Source organism: Oxyura jamaicensis, chromosome 17 (genome assembly GCF_011077185.1).
Source record: "Oxyura jamaicensis isolate SHBP4307 breed ruddy duck chromosome 17, BPBGC_Ojam_1.0, whole genome shotgun sequence".
Classification (NCBI taxonomy): Eukaryota; Metazoa; Chordata; class Aves; order Anseriformes; family Anatidae; genus Oxyura; species Oxyura jamaicensis.
Genome location: NC_048909.1, coordinates 693,758 through 710,792, shown reverse-complemented (window position 1 = coordinate 710,792; position 17,035 = coordinate 693,758). Strand labels below are relative to the sequence as shown.

At 42.4% G+C, this 17,035-nt stretch overlaps 1 protein-coding gene across 14 annotated transcripts in view; it reads left to right on the top strand.

Moving 5' to 3' along the window:
• The window catches only part of EXD3 (exonuclease 3'-5' domain containing 3), a 297,653-nt gene that overhangs the window by 121,604 nt on the left and 159,014 nt on the right, over nucleotides 1–17,035 (top strand). For all 14 annotated transcript variants that reach the window (XR_004755034.1, XM_035341982.1, XM_035341980.1 and 11 more), the window contains one exon: nucleotides 2,351–2,389. Coding sequence is in view for 13 of the 14 variants with exons in the window: in XM_035341982.1 (XP_035197873.1) it covers nucleotides 2,351–2,389 (39 nt within the window). In the remaining variant the exon portion in view is untranslated. The remainder of the gene's footprint in view (nucleotides 1–2,350; nucleotides 2,390–17,035) is intronic.

Below are 17,035 nucleotides of genomic sequence, written 5' to 3'. Positions count from 1 at the left end.
ATCACTATTGTTATTTTTAAGAACAGAGTTATTTAAGCACTCTGCCTTGCTGGGTTAGTTGTAACCACTACTTTGATTTGGTATTGGTGGCCTGGCTGCAATAGTTATGCCACAGAAGCTTCTTGGGCTAACAGCCCTGTTACTGCTGAGCAAAATGCAAGTACTTTCAGCTCCTGAGCAAATCTCTGAACTAACTTTATTTTTGTCTGATTTCTGAGTCTTCTTTCCAAATACGCTAGTGCTTGTCCTGACACTGAGGGCTAGTGGAGATAGGAAGATGCCGTTATTTTTTTCTGTGGAGCAGGTTTATAGGAGGCAGCTTGGAATTTGACTTGCAGTTCATTGCAGAATTAATTGACAATGCTTTCTCCTCCCCTCTCATGAATGTACTGAGCCAAGTCACTGCCCTTTGGATGCTCTCGAGCACACTGCAGTGGGAAGTACATTTCTCTTCTTGTTAACAAGGCAGTTTTGGTGCTTTTCTTGATTGTCTGGCATTCAGCATCATCCTGTGCCTGGAGACAGATACTTCCAGCTGAGAATAAATTTTTGTTCTTCCTCTTCTGAAAAAAACAGCTTGCTTGCAGGTGTTGTATCCAGGTATGTTAATTGGGCTGTGAAAGACAGGGACCACAGGGGACTGAACAGCACAGAGAAATGTTTTCATTTCATGTATTTTGAATTACCAAGATGTATTTGCCAAACATTTTAATGGAGCAGTATTTCATCTGCAGTTCATAGAGAGCTTACTCCCTGTACAAGAAGCTTTTAAACAAAGATTTCAGAAGCCCAGCAGGTTGTTCAGATGTCCCTATATACGGTACTACTGATCCAGTCTTCAGAGATTCAGTTTTCAGGAAATGAGACACCTCCTCCAAAAGTTCCTGTTCTTTTGTTCAAAAGAGGATTTGTTTGATGTTTACTTTAGATGCAAAGATGGGGTTGAGTGGTGGTGATCTGATGACACCATTCTGGCACTGGCAGTTCTGCTTCCAGGACCTCCTGATCCACCAGTGAAGGCTCTGATCTGCCTTTCCTGCCTTCCAGATCCACTGACACAAGACCTGGGGAGACTTGAGCATTTCAACGTCCTTCAGCTCAAGGCTTTAATGTTGGATGGCATCATTTTATGGAGCTTTCACAGTGAGAGAGAAGAAAGTATTGCTCCAGGTGTATTTATTTAGCGGAGTGAAATGAATTCTTTATCTCATGTTCTGCTCTTCCTGGCCTTCCATTTTCTTTGTTTTGGAGTTTATGCATGGTTTAAAGTATCCAAGCTGGCCAGTTACTTGCATTAAGGTACATTTGGCAGCTCTTTCTGGACACCATCCCTTCTTCTGAGAGCTCTTTGGTGTTCTGTGTTTACCGTTCTCAGCTGTGTATGCGGCCTGGTCAAATGGCTACTTTATCTCAGTAGTATTTAGATTACATGCTTGTATATCTCTGAGATGTTTTCTCTGAGGCTCTTTTACTCCCTCTTTGCTCCTGTACCTTTCCAAAAAAGTGGCACTGGTAGTCACTGTTACCTCTGCCAGAAGTGGGGGGTGAGACTCTGGCCTGGAAGGCTGATCGGTCTCTTGCAGCTTGCATTCTTGGCAGAGTGGAGAGTAGGTCCCATCCCAAGTTTCTCTCAAGGTTGGCTCTGAACTGCATTTGAATCAGAATATTAACTTATCAGTTTCCTTTCCCAGGCCTCATGATTCCAGAGTATTTTTCATGACTTGGCTGTGGAGAAGAGTTTGTCTTTTTATATTCTAGAGCCTTGTGGATAATCCCTGAGATCATTTCCTTACTGGAGCATATGGGGATACCTCTCCATTGGGCTAGCTGCTGAGGTGAACAGTCTGCGGACACATTGCAAGTCTCCTGAGGTGGAGGCAACAGCAGTGATCCACGTGTTCCACCAGAGCATGGCCTATTTCAGCTTTGCTTAGCAGTGTCTCTTTCATTGCAAAAGCACCACTCAAGCTTTGAGGCCTTCAGAAATTCTGCTGCACTTTGCAGAATCTTGTTAAGGTGATTATTTTTTTGCAAATGAGTCCCAGCTCCAGGTAACAAGGAGTGTTTGGGTGATCTAGGTGAGGATCTGTGTTGCCTGTGTACTTTGATCACATATTAATTTTTGTCTTATGTGCTGCAGCCTAACCAGTTGTCCAAATTACTTGATCTAAGCTGTGTTTTTCTGCCATGTCCTCCCTGGTTGGTGACATAGGAGAATCACAAGTTTCCAGAGCATTCCAGTATGCGTTCCTCAATCACAGTTGATGCAAGTGTCTAAGAACTTTTTCAGCTTGTTATATGTAACATTCTTCCTTTTCTAAGGTGGCTCACAAGTTATTTGTCTTTTCAGAAAACCATGACTCAGGAGAATTGGACAGATCATGTTCAGGTGAGTATGGATTTTCTTCTCCCATTTTCACAGGTTTTATTTGCTTTGGAAATTATTTTTTAAATGTTCAAAATATACAACTCTGGATATCAGAGTCCAACAATTACAATTTTGCACTTCCTCATAATTTTGTACTCATATAGCAAAATAGTCTGTGCAGGGAAGAGAAAAAAAGAAAAAATGGTTCTGAATTCCTGTTAAGTCTTTAAAAATGGTCTAGGTTAGCTCTAGCATTTAGATGAGATTATTAAGTACGTTCTTGTACTTCCATGCACTGATTTGTAAGTAAAGTAAGTTTTGGCCTGGTACTACAATAAATACATATGTGACAATGAAATGTTAAGAAATTCCATGGTGACATGCCATTAGTGACAATTTATATGCCCATAACACCCCCGTGGGATTGCAACTTTATGGTGAGTGTTGGCTTCTTTTCTATAACTCCCTTAGTTTGAATTCTGCAGCCATTAAGGATTTCTGACTGTCAGCAAATTCTGCCCATGAAAACCCATTTGATCAGTGTGGGTCTCAGCGTGGTAATGAGTCCAATTACTAATGATGAGATCTTAAGCTCTTATGCAGTATCTGTGCACATGAGATATGGCTGCATTTAAAGCATGAGATGTTTCTTCTCTCTTCCATGAGGTGTAGAAGGAAAAAGGACAGGGCAAAAGCATGAGGACATTTTTTTTAAGACAGAGGTGGTTGATAAGATGTCCACCATCCCTTCATGGTAACTGTTAAACCTACTGAGCATATTCAGTGCTGAGTATTCAGCTTCTATGTGTAGTTTATTGTACCAATGCAGAAGGCCAGACTTTGTGAGAAAAGAAGGGGCCTTGCCTCTTGATCTCAGTGATCTTATCCACTGTAGGAACTTTCAAGCATTTTTGTGGGTTCCCTTTGATTCTCGCAGGCTTCGAGGCCAGCACAAGTACAGGTATCTTGCAGGATCAAGACCTGAGATGGGATTGGCCACGATGGTGTAACAAACACCTCTGTCACAAGTGGCTGTACTTTGGTGTATGCACTGAAGGGGTTTCTGCCAGTGCCGTGGTAGACAGTGGGAAAAAAACTCATAATTAATACACATGATGGCAGATCATGTCAGTCACTTGTGGAGACATGAGGCCTGGGAATAGATACTCTCAGAAAAGGTTGGTGCCTGGTAAGAAAGTTCCCTTGTGAACTACACAGAACTCAACCGGATGATGGACTATGGCAGGAGGTCATCTTTGCTTTTTCAAACTATTGCAAACTTCATATTTTCCTGATTGCTTCCAGCTTATTCAGTTTTGATAGCTATGTAATTATCACACAAGTAGTGCTTAAACTTGCCTGTTACCAACCCTGACTCTCAGTGCTATCAGAGATTACTGTCTTTGGCACCACATTAAAGCAATCAGAATCTGTACCTATGCATCTGGAGGAAAACAAACTAATCATATGTGCAGATAGGCTTCTGCTTCACACTGCTAGCAGCATGGCTGCACATAACAAAAGATAAGTTACAAAGGAGAAACTCTGGGCATGTTTTGCTTTTCAGTGCAAAAAACAAAGCTGACTTTATATATATATATTTTTTGAAAGATTGGGCTTTACATGTGGGAAAGATTCTGCTTCTCATTCAAATTTTCACCTATGACCTGGCACGTTTGACAAATATATATATATATATATGTATCTATTAGGTGGCACCTTGTAGAACTGGAAGAGAGTCTTTGTGTTGTATGTCCCATTCATATTCTGGTTCAGGCTCACAGAGAGTTTCTATCTCCTGAACTCTGCCTGGCAACAGCATTAAAGATACATTGCACTGAGTAGGAAGCAAAGGGTGGGATGCAGCGTGACCTCTGATCACCTGGGGGAATGGGAACCAAAACTCCTGAAAGACAGAGCAAGCTCTCAATCAGAACTTCTGGATAATTTTTTCAATTTTAAGTCAAAAGAGGTTGAAAGCTTACATGGATTTAAAACTAATTTTTGTTTAATTCTGTGCTGCATCCACAACAACAACAACAACAAAAATATTGAATAAAGATATTAAGAGCCTGGTCAAAGTCCAGCCCCTCCTTGTTCAATGGTGCTGGTCACATCACATTCAGTACAGTGGACGATAGATATTTCTGGGTTAGTATTTATTTTTGTTTTCCCAGGGGAGTACAAGTACAGAATTTTCCTGTTCCTGCCCAGAAGGACAAGCGAAACTGTGATTCTGATTGCTCCTACAAAAGGCAGAAGCTCTGTAGTTAATTGTGGGGCCAACAGAACCTGTTTTGAGCCCTGTAGCAAACTGGTTTTGCTCCTTCCTCCTTGCCAGCTCCCGTGCTGCAGATCTGCTGGCCAGGCTGTGGCTGAGCAGGCAGCGATGGCAGCTGCGGGCAGGCAGAGGAGGCTTGAGGGAAAGCAAAAGAATCAAAACGTCTTCATACCCTAGGGAAAGTGCCCTCATCAACTGCCTGTTGGTAAGCCTGTCTAGCCCAGGAGGAGAGCTACATTTGTGCCTCTTCTCCAAGCATAGGTGCCTTGGGGGCAGAAGGAGGGGAAGAGCACTCTTCCTGCACAGTGCCAGCTGTGTTGCTATTCATTAGCTTGCCTAACTGATTCTGTGAGCTGCATGGAAACGTGCAGGGGAGAGAGTGCCTGTCTTCACAAGCAGAGAAGGTGTGTAGGATATTGATGGTAGATATGCGGGGGAAAAACAGGCAGGGCATGAGCCAGCTGTCTGCTTTGCTATGTACCCACTGCTTCCATTTTTGCATGCTTAATGTTTTTCAGAGTCTTAATTAGCATAAAGATAGTAGAATTGGGTACAGCAACCACAGAACAGTCAATATGACACTGATCACACACATACAGGAAATGTCTTCCTGCCAGAGAGCACTTGGCCAGCAGCAAGAGGGGCTTTTTGAATGTTGATACTTGCCTGGAAATTCTGCAGGAAATAATCATTTTGAGACTAAAAAGCATGGAAGGCATTTTTCAATCATCTGCCAAGCTTTCAAAAAGAAAGCACACACAGATCAGTAACACGCATAGGAGGCATAGTGGGGAAGCAATCCTGAGAGCAAATGTCACATCTGAGTGCTTTAGATGTCAGACAGCACCTGAGGTTCACGTGAGGTTGGCAGTACAACATGGGACCTGCTGGGGAGCACTCCCTTCTGAGTCGCACCAGCCGCCTATGTTCTGGTTACCTGAAGTTCCCTGGTTTAAACAGGAAAGGGAGGGTCAGGTGCTTTGCTGCACCTCTTTTAGCACGTGTTGTTCTCAGGGCTGTTTCTGGAGTGATCTTGCAATTGTGCCCTTCCAGTCTCAGCTTGGTTGATTAGTGCCAAAGTGCCCATTTTGCGTGGAGTCACCCACACCCCTTCGGATCTGGTCTGTTCCACATTGCAGCTGTGCCTGTCTATGCGAGCAGCGAGCTGCCTGGGAACCTCTGGGGCCCTGATGCCACCCACAGGTGACAGTTGTATCTTGGCAAGGAAAGGCTGTGATAGCTGAGGTGTGTACAGAGGAATGATGGAATGTTATGGGTGTTTTCTGAACGGTTAGAGCCCAGAATGCACATGCATGCTTGGTGACTCTAACATCCGGAGTATATTTGCAAGAAATAAAGCTAACCAGTTGGTACAGTTTAAAACTTTATTTCAAGGTATTTTGATCCAGGAACTATACGTGTGTTTGCGTGGACTTCTGCTATGAAGTTCCTTCTCCTATGGAGCAGAGCAGGGTGACGTAGAACAGCAAAATGACTCTTCGTTTGGGGCAATAACCAGAATACAGGGTTGAGTAAGGTTAAAGTCAATTAGTTTTTTTAGGACTGTCAGCAGATAATTCCCTATTTTGCAAGATGTCTGGAACAGTGAAGTGGTGATACAGTGCTACTACTTTTTCTGACCTTGAGCCAAAGGGCCTTTTGTTGCTAGATCTGAAAGCTTCCTGTGCTAGTTTCTATGCTCATGTTTGCACAGGGTAAACTGTCCCTTAATTCCTCAGATGATAAATCCTAAACCATTCCAAAATTAATGCTCAGAAAAAGTGCTGGGGTTTGAAACAACGTTACTTGTTCTTTGGGCATTCATTGTGAGCTGTAGCTCTCTATCCACCCATCCATCCCTTTTGCCAGCTAATGGTTGGCACCAGTCTGCCCTTCACTTGGCATGTGTGACTTGAGAGAAGGGCACGGGGATACAGCACCTAGAAAAGTGGCCCCTGTTTTGCAGCTATCCCCCTACTCTGGTCTTGCATGAGAATGAAGCAGATGAGCTTTGCAGCCAGCTGTTTCCCATGATCAGCACTGGGAGAGGCTACAGCTAATCTCCTCTCCTTCTCTAGCTGTGAAAATGAGATAACTTATTTATTTTAAAATTTCTGACCATAAAAATCAAACACTGTGAGCTCATAAGTCTCATTCTCTGGGTGACCAGGGGTGAGATGCTTGCTCGTAATTCATAGCAAATGTATAACCTGAGTTACACTAAAATTCTAGGCATGTTGTGCTACTTTGGAGAATATTCAGAGATCTGCCAAACAGTAGACATAAACGTGAGCTGCCCTCCCTTACATATAATGCATTTGAAAACTTTGGCAATTTCTCATCCATAGGTGTAAACTGCCTTACCCTACAGCAAGGAGTTGATGGAATCTTATTTATGTAACCAGTTAAATAAAAGGCGAACATCGTCAGTGACTGACGCCAGGATTCTAATGCACTCTGTCTGTATGAGACCATTTTGACCCCAATTAAAATGTAACTACCTCTGGGATAAAATGTCATAGCTGTTATGCTCAAGGAAGTGATTTTGAGTGGTATTTAAAGGGAAGAATTTTATTTTATTTTATTTTATTGAAATTTTTGTGGACAGAACACCTGGCCAATAATCATGCTCTGGGATAACTTTAATAAGAACAAGAGGTCAAAAAGGTCACTGTGCAAATATCAATATCTAGTGTCCTTCCCTAGAAGTCCTGAGCTGAGGCAAACTTTTAAATTGGCTCAAGATTGTTTTGAGTATGACAACGTCCCTACAGTATAAGTAACTTAATATGTATAGGGAATTAGGCAACCTGTGCAATGCAAATGGGAATGATATTCAGGAGGTGATTAATAAACGGCATGTCTTTCAGTGTAAGTCTGCCTGTCAAATTATCTTTCACTCTGAGTGGACTGTTTATTCAGGGATATAATGGATTTCATCATTCAGATGTTAAATCTAGACTGGCTGTTTTCCTGGAAGGTAGAAACCAAAACTAGTTTAACCAGCCGTCGTGTGGTGTCCCTTGCTAGTATTCATGGCCTCTTTTTTAGCAGGAAGTGGTGCCAGTGGTGATTGGTTTTGTACCTTCTGGTCTCAAGAGTTGCAGGGAGGCATCATCAGCTGGAACAAATGTTCATGGCTCTGCCAGCGCTGCTGAGGAGCTGTCCCACAGGGGCCGGGCAGCACTGCTGTGCGGCTGTCTGTAATATGCTGGAGCTGCTGCTCACCTCTGATTATTTGGCCTGCAGTTAGTCTATTAAGCTAACTGCAAAAGAATTGTATTTATCTTTTCCACAGCTTTAAGCAGCTTCCCAACAGCTACCACTTAAAACAGAGAGATTTTTTTTTCCTTTCCCTTTTGCAAAATGGATGGTATTTAGATCTGGACAAATGACAGATTTAAGATCTGGTATCTCTCTTGTGAAGCCACAGTGAGGGAATTGCTTTATATCAGTTGAGATTTGGCAGTCTCTCTTCCCCCATGCTGCTCCGATTGCTCTTTTAATTCCTCTTCCTGCGTTTTGTTTTCTGGTCAGGGACTGAACAGAAAGCCAGTGGTGGTGGGAATGTTTCCAGTCTCAGTCACGGCAACCTCTGTGCTTTTGCCCCATGCCTTTTTGTTTAGATTTACTATTATTGTCAGAGGTCTTTGGAGAGAACATACAGCCACAATGTGATGTAAAAGTATATTGCACCTAAGGGTATATTAAAGCATGAAGAAACTGGAAGATGAAAGTAGCAGGCAAAGTATAGATTTCCTTCTATTTTTCAGTTCAGTTTGTAAGTGGTGTCATATACTTAGCAGAAACAACATCAGAGTTGCAGAGCAACTAAGTTGCATGCTTACTGATAGGGTTGATGCAGAAAACAGGCACATCTGTGAATGTTTCTGGAAAAGCATAATGTAATTCTTCAGTCACATTCTGCTTTCTGGATAGAGAGCAGTAAAATATGCATCTGTACTAAAGAAGTTAGCACCATTATTCTAAAAGAAATGGGAACTTCTCATTTAACAAACCCACAGCTGCCGTGGGAGAAATACATGGGAAAAGCCAAACATGCTGTGCCAAACATACCTTCCTATCTAAAGAAAAGTCTAGCAAAGGATGATATATACGCTTAAATGTAAATACCTCGATGTACCTCCTGCACGGCTTAGGTAGGATTGTTTTCTGTGAGAGCTGGTGTGCCTAATAATAATAGTGGTAGCTTTATTTATAATCCAGCCATTTCTAAATAAATTTTATTTAATAAGTGTGTGGTGAAGCACAAACATACTAATGAATTCTGGTGGAATTTGATGTTATGTACAAATAAGCTAAGAAGAACTGCCATTTTTTCCATATCACCTACCAAAATGTCAAAACCGAGAAAAAATCAGCCACAAATTTCTCAATGGAAAATGTGTTTGCTCAATAACATTGGAAAATTAGCTCACATTTACTTAAGTAAGGCTCTACAGGCCGAAGCTCTGGGAACTCAGGAGAAGCTCATGGGAGCTGGCTGTCCATCTTCTGCTTCGCTGAGGTTCTAGAAAGTAATTCTCCTGAAAGCTCAGGACCTCAGTCTTTAAGTTATGTCCAAATAGCTTTTATCTGCACACATATTAAGTACTAAAGATTGAAAATGGAAGTAGAACACATGGGGGGGGGAGATCCTTAAAATGTTTCAGTGTGTCAGAGGTGCTTTCTGACCTTAAAACCGTTGCAACCAGACATAGCTAGCTTGATTCTAAGCAGTATAATAACATTTCTGTCACTAGCATGCTTTCATTCAAAAGCACAGCTTCATCAGAAAGAGATTTTGTATGCTATTTAAAGAGGGTAATTGGCTTATGGCTGTAGGTTGGAAGGTCACTATTAGATTAAAGAGTAAGACCATCAGCAAGCTGTTAGACTGAACTGATGTACCCTGGTGGTATGTTTAATTCAAACAACTGGGAGAAATATTGCTTTTATGAATAATATAGGAAGTAGTGTCATTCAAAAATTTATGGGAACATGTGAGGCAACCAAGGTCCTTAAAAAGCTACATCAGAAGTCTTATATAGTAGTTCCAGGATACCTATTCCTGACTCCAAACTGCATCAGCTTAGTATGCTACAACGAGAAAATGAGACCAGTCTTACTCCTCTAGAACCTAAACAAATCATCTTGTTCTTTTTGGTCTAAGACAAAGGGAATGATATCATTTGTGCTAACATTGGCTTCTCCAGCAGAAGTAGGCAAAGAAGACGATGGGGACATTGAGCTTTCTGCTTCCTGTGTTAGCACAGAAAGAGAGGATGTATTCAGTGCTTTTTTGGAAGTGGGGGGCAAATATGTCATCAACAAGCTCTGCACGTATTTTATTTGCGAGTGGGACATGACTTACTTGCAGCTCTTTGGCAGGAGACCTAGAAGTCTTGTCCTGTGGTAGTTTCTGCATGACTGGGCATGTGCAGATGAAAGGGGCTACGTTTGCCCAGTTTTACTGAAGTTTTATACCTTGTCCATTTTCACACGCATGCACAGATCCACTCTTATATTCTTATCCAGCCAAGCAGTATAACTATCCAGTCATTCAATAATGATCCCAGATTATTTAAAAACCCTGTAATCGATCAGTACCTATCTGAGTGTTTCCATGGATAGATACTGCATTCCAAAGGCCCGTGCAAATCAGCTGCCTCTCACAAAGATGCTTGGGCTATTTGCAATTGATAGTTTGGCTGAATTATACTTTTAGGTGAGATTAGTTCACCAGTCCCCTGCCAAGAAGGGAACCACATAAACAGAGGATTGTTTAAAAAGAAAAAAAAAGTTCCTCTCAACAGAGAAGTCATGTAAATGGGAAGAAACAGGAAACTAATCTTCCCTTGTTCGCTCTGAAAGAATGCATATCTCTGAGGAATGTTGTAATTATGGATTTAGGAAATCAGTCCAATTTGCCAGGGTGTGAATTTCAGAGTTCATTCAGGCAACCCTCTCAAGCATTTCTCTTTCAGAACAAAAAACACTAGGAGTTTAAATGTACCAAAAGAGATTAAAGGAAAGAAAAATCTACTGCTAAGCTTTTCTTTCGGTAGAGATCCTGCAAAGATACTTACTATTGCTTTGGCTGTGAGCCAGTTGAGGTTCATGAATGGTAAAATAGAAATAAGTAGTAACCCATGTTTTTCCTATGGGCATCCATTTTTCATAGACTAATGATGGGAAGAGTGAGTGCTCCTGAGCAAGTATTTCCATCATCAAGATCTTTGCTTGTTCAGTTTGAAGACTTTCCTAAATAGAAACCGTCCCCTGCTGGGAATGCCGCATTAGCATGTTCTTAGAGAGAAAAGATTGAAAAACTAAGTTCCTAACTGTTCTGAAGCAAGCCAGGGCTGGACCAGGTCAATTAGCAGAGCAAAATGAGGAAGAGGGCTAGGTGTGAATACAAGGCACAGTGAGGCTCAGGAGAATTAATGAAATAACCTACGGTGTGCATTGTTGAGGATTACAGCATGACCTGGAGAAGGGCTCTCTAAGGCTGGTCATAAGCTCTCATAAACCTGTTTAGAAGCAACACTGCAGAGACTAAGAAATTTTATGTGAGAGAAGCTCACTCAGGGCTGGGTTAAAAAGAAAGCAAAGAAATTAGCTTCTTTCTTCTGTTCTTTGGCAACAAACCCTGGAGATTTTAAGTTAATTCCACTTCAGAGCTTACAGGCCTTTTAATTAAGGTAGTGATGGAGCTGTGAACCTGGAGCTCTTTGATGACCAATGTCTCATATATCTGTTTCCACAAGAAAAGTTGAGATCTGAGGGGAATTAGCACCGTGTCCAGGCAGCATGACGATGCATCCTGGTATGGAAGGACCTCTATGGAAAGCTGTTAAAATACATCCTGAGCCAGGACAAAATAATGGGAGATTCCTGCTTTGTTGTTTGATTTCATGTCTTGGAATTTGACCTGAGCAGGGAGATTGGAGTAGGAAGAGAAGGAGAAAAGTTTCCAAGGCTCTTTCCCCACCTGCAAATCCTTCCTTCTGATAAGTCATAGAATCGTAGAATCAGAGAATATCCCGAGCTGGAAGGGACCCATAAGGATCATCAAGTCCAACTCCTAAGTCTGCATCGCCCGTGTGGAGCTGACACAGGCTGGGCCCAAGCAGTAAATCCTCCTGCCCCACTGCGGACCAAAAGTACTGGAATTCCAATTTTTTTAGGAAGGAATATGGAGTTTATGAATTGTCATTATGTATGTGACTGGGTATGGGAACATTTAATTGAGTGATTGGTTAGGTTAATTGATATACTGGTTTAGCTTGTTAGGGTTTGTATTAGGGCTTTTGAAAACAAATGGGAAGGCGTCATGGTGATTTCAGTTCCTGTGCATCCTGACGGACTGATTAAGTTTAATCCTGCTAGTTCGGATAACAGCAGCAGAGGAGACACAGCAACAGTGGTTTTGTTCCTGCAGGCTCTTCCTCTTTACACATCTGCAGCTCTTGCAGTCCTGTAGTGAAGCAGTGCTTTAGTTCTCTGTTCTTGTCCCCACAACACTGCTGTTCCCTGGCAGCATGTGGCTGTCGCTGAGGTCCCTTGCTGTGTTCTTCTAGCTGGAGTGACAGATCTTGTAGTGCACGTGGATATCATACACTGCTGCTAAGTTGGATTTTGGAATAGTTACGTTTTGATAGTAATCCTTCAGGCAGCCTCAGACTTCTGCTAAGTTGTAGTTTAACAGAGAGTGTTTTATTTTCCTCATGCAGGATTTCAAGCTTCAAGACACAAAATGAAGTAAAGTTGTGTTATGGTGACATTAGTAGAAAGTTTATGGAAGTGCTTGGCCAGCGTATATAAATCTTCTTAGGCTTGAGAGAAATTTTGGGTCGTAAGATCAGGCTCAGTGAACTTCAGTAGCAGTGTAGGTCACCTGATGTGCAGTATATGGTGGCAGCCCTCGCTGTCTTAAACTGGAGAGCACAATTTGCCGTTTGCCACAGTGACACTTTGTTCATATGTGTGTGACAAAGTGACAAAAGGCAAATAGATAAATGCTACTTCAAAATACACTGGGAAGATAAGGGTTGCCAGTTTGTCTTCAGTGCACTGTTATTGGTCTTAGACAAAGCATCTACTCTGATAAGTAACATATTACTTTGTGCTCTGAAAGAGTTTGGCCAATTTCCCCATCCTCATTCATTTTCAGTCTTGCCAAGTGCTGGAATCTTCCCAGAAAATATCTGCCATCATGGGATCTAGAGGTGTGAGAAAACTGGAAGCATATCAAAACTGTGTGGCTTATTTATTCAGAGCAAGTTCTTGGTCATTTGCTGATCCCTGTGATTAATAATATTCAGCAGTTCTCAGGCCAGAGTTAGGTTAGAATTCAGACGATGCCTCTGCAGCAATAACGAAAAGGGTTTTCTGGGAGAAGCACAGACCCTCAGGACAGCCTTCACATTGAACTAGATCACCAAGCTGAAGACAAAAGAAATTATATCTTAAAAAGCAAGTAAAATCACCTTAGTCTATTTGTTAAGGATTTATATTCATTTTGTTTTTTATGGATGCCATGTAATTATTTCTCTCTCCAAATAAAGCTGACTTGAATAGGGTTAGTTTGGCTCTGTAGCTCATTAAAGGCATACAGCTATGACATTCCCTGAACAAGTGGAAGGGAGAATAACTACTGCAGGTGAATGCACCTTAATTTGTGTATCCAAATACCTGGATCTGTTGTGGGATGTAGTTGAGGAAAATGAGTTAATTTAGGTTAAAACAAAATAAAAGCTCTGCTGTTCCCACAGTGAAAGTTGCTAAAAGTGTCAGGCTACACCTACGCTGCTAAACAAAAGAGGACCATGGACTGATCCCTGGCCCCAAGTGTCACTGGCTGACTCATACCCACACAGCCTCAGGCTGCCTTCCCTCCTGGGAAATTTGTCAGAAATAGATGTTGACATGCATGGAGGGATGGATTCCTTTGCTAATGTCACTCTGCAAGCACAGCAGTGGTAGCTAATCAGACAATAAAAGCAGATTTTTCAGGACAGCATTTAAGAGGCTACATTGATAAGCTGGTGTGGTTCACCAACCTCAGCAAGGATTCAGCCTCAGTGACAGTCTTAAAGATGTATCATGATGCTGCTCCTTCCTAAATTCCCCGGCATTCCAAAGCAGCTGGGGGATTGTGTGGCAGACCATTCACTTGGGCATGTTGGGAGCACTGTTGTCCCAGAGTATTACCCCTTTGACATTAAACCTAGATTTCTGTCTGGGCTTAGGCTTTCTGCAGCCAAGAGTGATACCTATTTTCTGGTTTGCTGCTGAAGTTAAAGCTGGCAACATTTGTGTAACATTCAGAGCAGTAAACTGTTGTATGGAGTGCTTTTTGATCTCTGGAGTAGACAGAATCATGTGCCCTGTGAACTGGAGCTGTTGCCAGCAGACTGTTATGCAGCTCTGAGTTGAGTGAAGTTTGCTGTTCAGTTGTCCAATGTTGCAGGTTTTTTTGTTGTTATTTTTGTTTTTTAAAGTCTAAACTTCTTGCTTAATATTTGTTGAAAATACTCTCTCTTCAGCTCTGATTTTGAAAGCAGAGTCTGTTCTTCTACTTCGGTAATATACCTTGTCTCATCTGCGGCAGCATGAGCAGTTTTTGGAGACATGATGATTTCATCTGGCGAAGATGAATGACTTCCCTCAGGGGCTGCCTGACAGAGGTTTGGAAAGAATCCCAGTGCAGGATATGTATTTTGGATCTCTCTGTAATACTGTTGAGCATGATCAGGACCATCCTGTATTCTGGGTAGACAAGATCTTGGGTGTTCTTAGCCCAGGAGGTGCTTGGAACTTGAAAGCAGGAGTTGCTGCAAGAAGCTGCCTGTCGGTGTGAAGAGAAGCCTTGGAGCTTTGGAAGGTCCAGCAGCACTAATCACAGAATCAGAGGCTAGGTTCAGTTTGAAGGAGCCTGTTGAGGTCTCTTGTCTGTCCTCCTGCTCAAAGCAGGGCAAACTTCAACATTGGACGAGGTCTTGAAGGGCCCTGCCTGATTCCACAGCCCCTCTAGACCCATTTCAGTGCCTTGGCACCCTCACTATCACCTTTTTTTCCTTTATACATAGTTGTATTGTAATAGTTGTAATGTAGGATTTGGTTGTACTTTCTAAAAGGATTTGACCATCTTCTCTATGATGGCCCACGATACAAGAGAAAGGAACAGTTATATTTCCCCATACACCCCAGCTTAGCCTTCCCTAGGCTGAACAAGCCGTGATCCCCCAACTCCTCCTTACACATCCCGTGCTTCGGCCCACCAGCCATCTTACCAGCTCTTTGCTGAAGTCTCTCCTTTTTGTCCACCTTGCTTACAATGGGGTGCCAAAACCAGGCCCCATGTCCAGAGGTGGTCTCCCAGGTGCTGGGCAGGGAGCGATCACTTCCCTCAGCCTGCAGCTGGGCATGCAGTTAGCCTGGGGAATTTGAGCAGACAAGCTGGACATGTGATATTGGCACCTGGACTTCTGAACAATAAATTGTTTTGGTGTGGTCATGAGAGCTGCGAAAAGAACAGAGCCTGATACATCTCTTCCCATGGTGTTGTCCTAGCTGGCTGTCACAAGCTAACAGCTCTGTTTGGATGTCCCATGAGCAATAAGCTCCTTGTGAGGAGCCCTGGTGCAGCCACAAGTTGGCTTTAAACGTTGCTTTTGCCTTGATCCCTTCAAGTGATATCATAAGTTAGGCTCCTCCCAAGTTGCCTTTCAGAAGAGCAGTCTCTCCCAGTTGATTGCATGGGGAGACTGGGAAACCGAGTCTCCTGATTCACAAAGCTGAAGTTAGGTAGTGTGAATATGCCCCAGGGAGCCAACATTGCCAGAGCTTTGTTGAAAGGGAGAAGAAAGACCACTTCCCCGCCATTGATGTGGTAATGGCCTCCAGAACACTGAAGTGTGGCTCTGTCAATGACGCACTGATTGCTATCTGAAAGTCAGTCTTCTGGGATATGAATGGAGGCTATTTTGTTCATCTTCAGTTCGTAAATTAGTGCATCTGAGTAGCCTGCACTGTGAGAGAGAGAACAGCTCAAGTGGTGAGAAAATCTGTCTTTCTCATGCTTCTGTCTTTTGTGCATTGGCCATGGATGAGTGGCCTGCTGCTTTTACAAGAAACCCTGTTCAGAAGTGAGTGTGAGTAAAGCTGGCATCTTTTATCTGAGTGCCATCTATTTCAGATATCTGGAGGTCAGGATCCCCCTTCTCTTGTGGAACGGGCTGTGACCCTGCTCCGAGCTTGTGCTCAGGGTCCCTGCTCTGCACCAATGTGTAAATCCTTTCCTTTAATGAGCTACTGATGTGGCACCTCTCCGTGTAGCACAAACGACGCTAACTTCAAACTGGAGATCTCAATCACAAATAAAGTAACAAGGAAAAAAACACAGTAGGATGTTCCAGGGTATCTTTAAAACAAAGGTGTCTGCACAGTACCTGCATGATTTTAGAAATGCTGGTGGTGTCCTCCATGGCTTACAGTGGTCTTGACCTCTCTTTTTTTTTTCTGCTTTTAAAGTGGCTGGCTCTAAAATATTCTACTTGACGTTTTCTCTGCACTAACAGGACTTTTTCGTTATTTCTGGAAGCACTTGAGAACAGGGGAAATTGGCCAAGACATTCGAAAGTTAAATTAAAATCTGACTCTGCAAATAGTCAGTGTCACTTGTGTGAATAGCTTCACTGCTCAGTAAAAGGTACTGGGAGAAAGTGGAGAATTGTGTCAGACAGAAATGCAGCTTAACTCACACAGATAAAAGTAATGTAGGGCTGGTGAGTGTGACTTCCAGAAAAGATGTTGGATATTTCAATCCAATATTACTGATAACAATGGAGGAATTACTGATGCTACATGTTAAAATCAGGACATTGCTAAGCTTACTCCGTACTGACTGTTAGGAGCTCTGTAAAGCATTCAGCTGGGTAAGAACAGGATTTACGGGTAGGTAATGTGCAGCAGTCATTTTGGAAAGCTTTAATCATGGGTTATTGGTGTCAGGAATTTTTGTGTGTGCCTATGGATTAAAGTACGTATGATATGTCTAGAATTCAGAGAAGGATGTAAACAAGCCTCGTGGTATAATCTTCTCTTGCTTGGAGGTGTCACTGATGTTGATCAGAACAACCATGCCAGTTTCCTCTTTCAGGTGTCCATATACTGAAAACAAAAGGCATGAAATGTCACCCCTAGTGAAGCATTAGTCTCTGAATCTGTATCCACATCTTCTGGGGCCAAAGTTTCCACCTTCTTGCTTCTTGCAGAACTGTTGTGGTGGAAGCCTTTCCCCTTTACAGCAATGTTATTTTTTTCAGAAAAAAAAAAAAAAAAAAAAAAAAAAAAAAATTTCAAACAGTCATTTTCCATTT